General features: G+C 45.4%; 1 protein-coding gene across 1 annotated transcript; it reads right to left on the minus strand.

Annotated features, from left to right (window-relative positions):
* Positions 1-2,890: 2,890 nt before the first annotated feature.
* Positions 2,891-7,553, minus strand: PHLDA1 (pleckstrin homology like domain family A member 1). The gene is made up of 2 exons (XM_001161528.7): positions 4,881-7,553; positions 2,891-4,462 (listed from the first exon to the last, which is right to left on the minus strand). The coding sequence occupies exon 1, from the start codon at positions 6,116-6,118 to the stop codon at positions 4,907-4,909; it is 1,212 nt and encodes a 403-aa protein (XP_001161528.3). The 5' UTR covers positions 6,119-7,553; the 3' UTR covers positions 2,891-4,462; positions 4,881-4,906.
* Between the last annotated feature and the right edge of the window lie 918 nt (positions 7,554-8,471).

The raw sequence follows: 8,471 nt of genomic DNA on the forward strand, positions 1-8,471 counted from the left end.
TCCAGAAGCTGGCATTTGTATATTATAAAACGTTAAGAAGAAGGCTGACCTCGGAATGTAACAGACAATAGTTTTATGTTTCTTCTCAATATACAGTGACCTGGAAGGACTCCCTGTTGTTAAAACCTGCTTCCCCACTGCTCAGCCTGCCATCAGCCGTCCAGCTGCAGAGCAGTGGAGAGTAGGTCTCACCAGTTTTTGTGCAGATGCTTCTAACCCAGAGTCCTTCTGCTTACTTCATTGGACAATATTGCCCTTTCTAAGAAAACCCTTTTAGATCCTGTACTCCACTTAGCAAATGCCCTGCCAGCAAAGTCACAGATGACTTTTTTACCCAATCTTAGGTAAATCTGGATTATCTGCCCAACCGTGCAAGTCAATAAGCCACCCTTGAAAACTGTGTCAAGATTTGAGGAAACAGGTCTTAAGAACCTATCCAACACATGATTCCATAACTAATACATCTTAGTTTGTTTTAGGCAAATAGGTGTATCTCTTGAATCACTGATGGATTCAATATCAAGATCTATAATTTTCACGTTTAAAATTTATTCTGCCGAGGACATTTTATTGGTAAAGCAAAAACCAGTTAGTTTGACACACACGAAAAAGAAAACAAATGTTCACAGTCCTGTCTTCGTAGGATTCTGTGCTATAAAATTGCTCCAGGTTCAAGTCTTAGACCACTCTTCTACGGCTGCTACTGAATATAGTATTAACACTGGAGCCAAGCTAAAACTACATGACTTTTCCCCTAGGGACAGAAAACAAGGGATGTGTTTGAACTCATACACTTGCAGCAAACTTTACTGTCAGATTTAAAATTAGGGCTTTCTCTTAAAGGGCTTCTTTAAGAGAAATACAGAGTGTTTGGTATATGAGAGAAAAAAAGTTAAAACAGGACTTTCAACTTAATCCAGACTTCCTAACAGTGTTTACATGTGAGGGAAACTCCTTTAAGTAATGCGTATTTTTTATTTTTACCATCATTGGAGACAAAAAAAACAAAAACATAAACATCTGAAGTGAAATTATAAAGATGGCTTGATTTCTACATTAGAGAATCCCAGCTTGCTCAATGAGGAAAATGTTCATTTTAAAAGGGCCCCTTATAGACATTTGCTCTCTGACGTCAGCACTCCCCATAGAGCACACCCAGATCTAAATGGATTTCCACTAAGAAAGTCTGTTTAAGAAACTTCATCATGATGTTTAGCCTGTCCCAGAATTCATTGTTCTCAGGGAATGACATGAGAGCAAAGCAAAGGAACACTCAGTGAGGCAAGAGACATCATCTCCCAGATGCTGGGAAGTTACACATTTTGTCCTTCCTTCCTTTGTCCCAACAGTTATTGAGCTCACTGTGTATAAGGCTTGGTGCCAACACAAGTTCAAGGACAAAAGTTCAGTTTCCAGATGGAACATTACTCTTAATTTTCCAACTTTTTACATTTTATGTTTATTTAAGGAGTGGGTCTTCTATTGGATCTGCCCTTTCGGTTGAAAAATGCATTTTTTACCTTTTTCCATGAAGCTGATTTGTCAGGCTTCAAAATATCTTAGGTGGTTTTGTATCATTTTCTTACAGGTAGAATAGAGCCACTGAGACATTAAATGATGTACATTTATATTTTGTTTTGTTTAGTCTTATTGAGCGTGTTTGCTTTTTTGCTCTGGAAAAATTATTAATAATAATTTCAAAGGTGTCAAAACAATAAAAGCCATTCTACTTCTAATTTCTTAGATTTCACATTAAATGCTAAGAGGGGTTCAGAATAGAAAATGATAAAGGTCAACATAAATATCACAGCAGACTAAGGAACGAGGGCTACAGAAAGTCAAGAAACCATTATTCTGGGGCCGGGTATGGTGGCTCACACCTGTAATCCTAGCACTTTGGGAGGCCAAGGCAGGTGGATCACCTGAGGTCAAGAGTTCGAGAACAACCTGACCAATATGGTGAAACCCCATCTCTACTAAAAATACAAAAATTAGCCGGGCGTGGTGGCATTCACCTGTAGTCCCAGCTACTCAGGAGGCTAAGACAGGAGAATGGCGTGAACCCAGGAGGCAGAGGTTGCAGTGAGCCGAGATCGTGCCACTGCACTCCAGCCTGGGTCACAGGGCGAGACTCCATCTCAAAAAAAAAAAAAAAAGAAACCATGATTCCGGTGGCCCTATTAAGAACCATGGCCACCACGGGGGAAAAAAAAGAAATCCAGCCACCAAGAGGGAGACTGGGCGTATCTTTTTAAGCAATGAAATTACCTAGCCCCATATGTAAGCTAACAACATACAAATGCCTTTTTTAAAACCTACATCAATCTTAATTTGTAAAAATATTTGGCATGGATTTTTTTTTTTAGTACAAGAATTAAAAAAAAAAATTCCTCCATTGGGAAAAAACTGTGGTTCATTTGGAGCTATTATGATTTGCATGCATTAAAAATATAGTACTATGAGGTACTCCTCAAAAAGTACAGCCATAGTTCTAAGGAAGCTGAACCAAACTTGATTTAAGAAATCTTTAGATGTGGCTCTCATTTCATATACATATATACATATTCATATATGTGCATATATGTGTACACACATGTTCTCATATATGTATATATACATACATATTCATATATGTGTATACATATATACATATGAAACACGTTTTTAAATGTTGGCAGCATATTTTCACAACTGCAACCTAAACAACCACTGGAAGTGGGGGTCCACTTAAGTTTTGTTTGCCATTAGCTTAATAGGGGAAAGCTATTTTAATTTTCCCTGCAACTTTTTGGATATGAGTTATGATCTCAAAATGTCATTTAACTATTGCACTAAAAAGTAATTTGACCTTGGAACTCCTTTCTAGATGGAAGGAGAATAAAGACATCTGTAGCATGTAATTCTATTTTTATTTCTTGACTACATAACCTAGCAGTGGTCTAATACTGACCGTTTCAATTTAAATGCTGGAAAAATACTGACCAAGACTTTCTGTGAAAAAGATAATGGAAAACAGAAACCAGTTAGTAAAGCCATGCAAATAGGAAGTGATTTTCAGCCCCAAGAGGACTTTGTATCATCTATGGCTCCATTTAAACCCAAGTAGCATCTGTCCTGGTGGATTTTGAACATCCTTTTGATTTAACACAGAAGAAGGTTTGTTCTACCTTTAAAAGCATATCCTCTTTTTTCCCCCAACAGACTCCTCAACAAGTGGCTTCTAAGACAAGACTGGGGTTGTTTTCTTACTGAAAATCCTGTGTTTATCCAGTCTTTTCCTTTTCAATTTCTGAGTTTAGCTTACCTAACAGCAAAACAGAATCCTCAAATTTCTCACAGAGCAATGAAAAGCAAAACAGTTGGTTTCTCTGATCAACATCATTTTCAGTAGGAACACAAAAAGTTATGACTCCTAGACCTTTGAAATATTTACAAATTGTACTTTAAACAACGAGATTTTTCAGTGTGCTTCTAAAACAAAGTAATGGGATCAGAAAATGTGGTTCAAGTCAAGTGTGCAAAGCTCTCGAAGAAAGGTCCTGCAGCCTGGACAGGAGTACAAATATTCTCTTATACAAGTTAAATGTACTCTTTTCCTCCACAACATTTTTGAAATGAAACAGCAAATGCATTTATACTCACAAATCAGTCAAAAGGCCTCTTCTCCTTATTAAGCCCTTTACACACAGATGATAAAAGCAAGGTTTTCCTACAGTAGATGTGGCCCTACCACATATTCAAGATACAATCATCCTACCATCAGTTAGGTTATGCTTTAAATATTTTGAAATCAGGTATCCTTAACTACTGATTTCCTTTTAGAAACTATCTTGAGTGTTAGATTTTCATAATTACACCATTTTTAACTTTTAGCTTTTTAAACTTCTAGACAAACTATATGTTTAAGCAAAAACAAAAATAAAAATCCTCAAAAAAAGTAATATCAGAGTTTTAATTTCAACCAGCTGGCACAACAATGAAAGTGTCAGACTTTCTGAAAGTACTCGAGAAATAATGAATAAATTCTTAATGTTTTCACCTCCACCGCCCTTTTTTATTCTCCAAGATTAGGAATTATTACGGATTAGGTTTTTGAAAATAAAGTTTCCTTTTTGGAAAATGGCCTACATTCAGAAATGTCTTAGAACAAGCATTTAAAAAAAACTAATAAATAATCATAAATCAAAATACATTAAAATAAAATTACAGTACATCATCGCTCCTAGAAAATTCACCATACAAGACGATCCTTTCAAAGGTTCATAAATAAAAGTCTTCTTGACTCGAAATCGTTTCCTGCATCGTGATGAAAAGTATGCAGAAAACTAAGAAGAATCGCAAGTTTTCAGTAGGGTGATGTCCAAACTACTTGATCTGGTGCGGGGCGGAGAGACTGTTTTGCTTTTGATCCAAGTGAAGACAATAGAAATGTGCTCGTCCCACTTCCTCAAGTCCTCAAAACCTGGAAAGAAATGACACCGAGTGAAGTAGGTGGCTAAGAACCCTCCGAGACCAGTTCTGTTCGGGCCGGTCCGCCTGACAAAGCGGGCTCAGAAAGACACCGCGGTGTTTCCCTCAACTGCCCAAACATATAGTCAAGTGGGGCTGGGGGGACGCACCACGGGACAAGGACGGTCCTGATGGGCGCGGGCGCGGGCGCGGTCCGCGAGGCCCCCTGCCTGGCCCGGATCTCCCCAGCCTCCCCTCTCTGCCCAGCTCTCCTGGCCCCAGCTTGTTTCTGTTCCTTCCATTGCCCCAGAAACTTGGAATGAGTTTTGATTTCTCCATACAGGAGCCGAACCTGTGAACAAGCTTCCTACTCCTCCCAACTCACTACCCCCGAGACCCACTCCTCGGGAGCGCGAGTGCCGGGACCTTACCTTGTCTTGCCCGGGAGCTGCCCCCTTCAGGCAGAGTTGGAGGTGCTGCGGAGAAGCCGGTGTCCGTGCGGCTGCGAGTGCGGCTGTGGGTGTGGGTGCGGTATTTGGTGCGGATGCGGGTGCGGGTGAGGGTGTGGGTGCGAGTGAGGATGAGAGTGTGGATGTGGATGTGGATGTGGATGCGGATACGGGTGGAGCTGCTGGGGCTGAGGCTTGGGTTGGGGCTGAGGCTGGGGTTGTGATTGGGGCTGGGGTTGCGGCTGAGGCTGAGGCTGGGGTTGGGGCTGGAGCTGCGGCTGCGGCTGCGAGGGGGGCTGCTGCTGGACCAGGTGCTGCTGCTTCTGCCGCGTGGATTTGACCGCCAGGATGGCCTGACGATTCTTGTACTGCACCATCTGCAGCGTGATCTCGGCGTTCCAGCCCTGGTCTTGCGGGCACCGAAAGTCGATCTCCTTGCCCTCTGCCATCACCACAGTGAAGTACATGTACTTGCCCTTGCGCTCCACACAGTCCACGGTCTTCATGTTGGAGAAGTGCAGTTCCTTGAGCTTGACCGGCGGCTCGAGGCTGGCAACAGCGGGGCCACTGGGTTGGGACGGCTCGGCCGGCCCCTGCCCGGGCTGTTGTTGCTGCTGCTGCTGCTGCTGCTGCTGCTGTTGCTGCTGCTGCTGGTGTTGCAGCTGCTTCGGCGGGATAAGCAGCAGCCCTTCCTCAGTGAGGATGCAACACTTTTTCTTCCAGAGCTGCAACAACCCGTCGCTGCGCTTCTCCAGCACGCCCTCCTTCAGCGCTTTGCAGCCGCTACTCTCCAGCATCCTCCCAGCATAAGAGGGGCCGCCGCTTGGCTCGGCCTCTCCGTTTCCAGCCGCGCGGGCCGGGGGCAGCAGCAGCAGCCTCGCGCCGTCCTCGCCCCAGCGGCTCCCACGGCCGCCTGCCCGGAGCGCGCAGAGGAGGCTAACACGCAGGAGGCAGAGCGGCGGCGGCGGCTCTGGGTCCCGGCAGAGGGACAGCCGCGTCCTGATGCGCCACAAGGTCCCGGAGCTCCGAGCTGCCGGGCCTCTGCCGTCCTCTTGCGAGCGCTCACTGAAGGGCACTGGCCGGGCCCCCTCGCGGCGCTTTTGAATGGGCCATCTTCCCCACCCCCGAGTGACACCCAGCGGAAAAGGCGGCTCCTGGCGCCCGCACCGCGGGGGAAAGCCCAGCTCCAAGAGGCGCTCGGCAGCCGGCGCACGCCTCATTAACTTGGGGCCTTTCCAAAGCCGGCTGCGTCCACGCCCTCCAGTGTCTCTTGCTCCGCCTCTCGCCGCCCACTTGCTTCCGCGCTTGTTCCCCTGGAAGGCGACCCGGACCCGAGCCCCGGAAACTCCTCTCCTCTACCCAGGGCGATCGCCCAAGGAGCCCTGGCTGCCTGACTACTGCCGACGCTCACAGGGCGCTGCGAGGCCATCCCCCGCGTCCCGCTTCTCCCCGGCCCGCGGGACTCTCTGCTAACAGCCTCAGAAAGTGAGGACGGGGGCGCGGAGGCGGGGGCAGCCTCCAGGCAGTGCTGCCTCTCGGTTCTTGGGAATTAGCCCGGGGGATTCGCGCTGGGCTCCGAGAGCCCGCAGAACCAGCGTCGTGTCCTGGGCGAGCTAGGAGGCCGGGGCCGAGTCCCGCGAGTCCCGCGAGTGTGCCTCCCCCGGACGCCTAGGTAAACAACTGAGCGCACAGAGGCCGAGAGGACATCGTGTCTTCCCACGCATATTCGCTCACGGTCACTAAGTAGCTCTTCTTGGAAAGAGGGCGATTGTTAAAGCAATAGTGCGACTGTCGGGCTTGCCACGGGTGGAGAGAGGTGGACCCACGTCAGGTCGCATCTCGCCTTTTTCTCGACCCCGACCGCAGGCGCTAACCCGTCTTCGGCTTTCTTCTTGACCCGTACGGTGTGCAACGTCTCTTAAAACAGTAACTCAACTCTCTACAAACCGGGGTAATATCCGGTGCTGAGATCCCACACTGCAAGGCGCAGTTCCAAACGTCTGGTCGGCCTCGCAGGTCCCTCTTTCCAAGGCCTAGCCAGATCTTGGTTTTGGAATCTCATTTATCTGTGACCTGGGGAATGCAATACCCCCAGCTCCCTCCTACTCCTACATTTAAACAATGCCTATAGAAGCCGCTTCCTGGGAAGTAAGGCATAACCGAGACCTAGCCTCCCGGTAGGGAAGTTCATCCGTTTAGTAAACAGCCCCAACTACGTGCGGACCCTCACGGGGATACGAAGAATTCAACCAGGGCTGGACAAGTCAGAGTGGGCCAAGGTAAGAGTTAGGGCTGCTACTGTGCCCACGTTGGAACAGATAGATTAGTTCATCTGCTAGTTGTGTGGCAAGAGCAAAGAATTCAAGAGGGGAAGAGAAAGTGAGAGGAGCTTAGAGAGCTAAGCAAGAATCGAATCCTTTGTGTGTCATGGTAAGAAATTCGAACTTAATACCAAGGTAGTCAGAACAAAGGACAACTTTTATACACGAGGGCGTCCTGAATATTCATCTAAGAAACAATGTCTGATCAAACGGGACAATCCAGCCAGCAATCCGGAGTCCCACCGGATTATGCTTGGCCAGCTTTCTAGCCTTCACATTGTTAATTTATTAGCAATCTTTTCAGGAGAAAGGCAATTATTAAAATTATGTGGACTTCTAGTAAAATTATCTCAAAGATTTACAATTATGTATACCAACAACAAAAAAACTACATGTTTTCTGCTCCCCTGCCTTTGTAGGACAAGTGAGCATTCCAGAGAATTTCTCCATGACCAGCTGTTCATTCTTGTAAGAGGATGACATTCTTCAGCTCATCTGGAGAGGATACTTCCTTTAAGTCTGTTATTCACAGTCTCCAAGGGCAGGTGTAGTTGGGAAAGACATTTCATATGGAAAAACAAACTTGATAGGGTAAAAAAAAAAAAAAAATGAGATGTAATCTGGAGCCCCAAGTCATTTTCTTAGGAGAAACTCAAATGTGTTTGGTGTTATCTAACCTTCTGCAGTTTATCAGTCTGAAACAAATGCATTCTATTCTCATTTGAAAATGTCTGAACAGCCACCAATTTTCAAAATCACCCATTTAATTATAACTAGAGACTTTAAAGCCCAGAATTTGCAGTTACGTATTTCAGAATGATTTAGTAATTTTGTGAGCAGCTCAGAGGTTAAGTCTACAATGTCTGACTACGGTGCATTATAGAAAATATCAGTAGTGTAAGGATCCCGTAGATTGGTGATAACTTTGCTCTTAATTTGTTATTTCAACAGTTACCACCAACAGTTGGTGACTTAACAAATTAAAAGCATAGTTGCCATATGCTCATATTTGGCAAATATGTCAAAATGGCCATATTTGCCAATTTTTAAAGACAATAAATTCACAGAAAATGCATTACAGAAAATAACTTAAAAAAAAAAAAAAAAACAACTTTTGGGCCAGGCATGGTGGTTCACACCTGTAATACCAACACTCTAGGGGGCTGAGGTGAGAGGATCCCTTGAGCCCAGGAGTTTGAAACCAACCTGGGCTACATGGCAAGGCCTCCCTCTACAAATGTAAAAAAAAAAT

The sequence above is a fragment of the Pan troglodytes genome, chromosome 10 (genome assembly GCF_028858775.2).
Source record: "Pan troglodytes isolate AG18354 chromosome 10, NHGRI_mPanTro3-v2.0_pri, whole genome shotgun sequence".
Classification (NCBI taxonomy): Eukaryota; Metazoa; Chordata; class Mammalia; order Primates; family Hominidae; genus Pan; species Pan troglodytes.

Bases quoted from the DNA above. Each gene is read 5' to 3' on its own strand.
- PHLDA1 (XM_001161528.7), bottom strand. From the start codon at position 6,118: ATGAGGCGTGCGCCGGCTGCCGAGCGCCTCTTGGAGCTGGGCTTTCCC.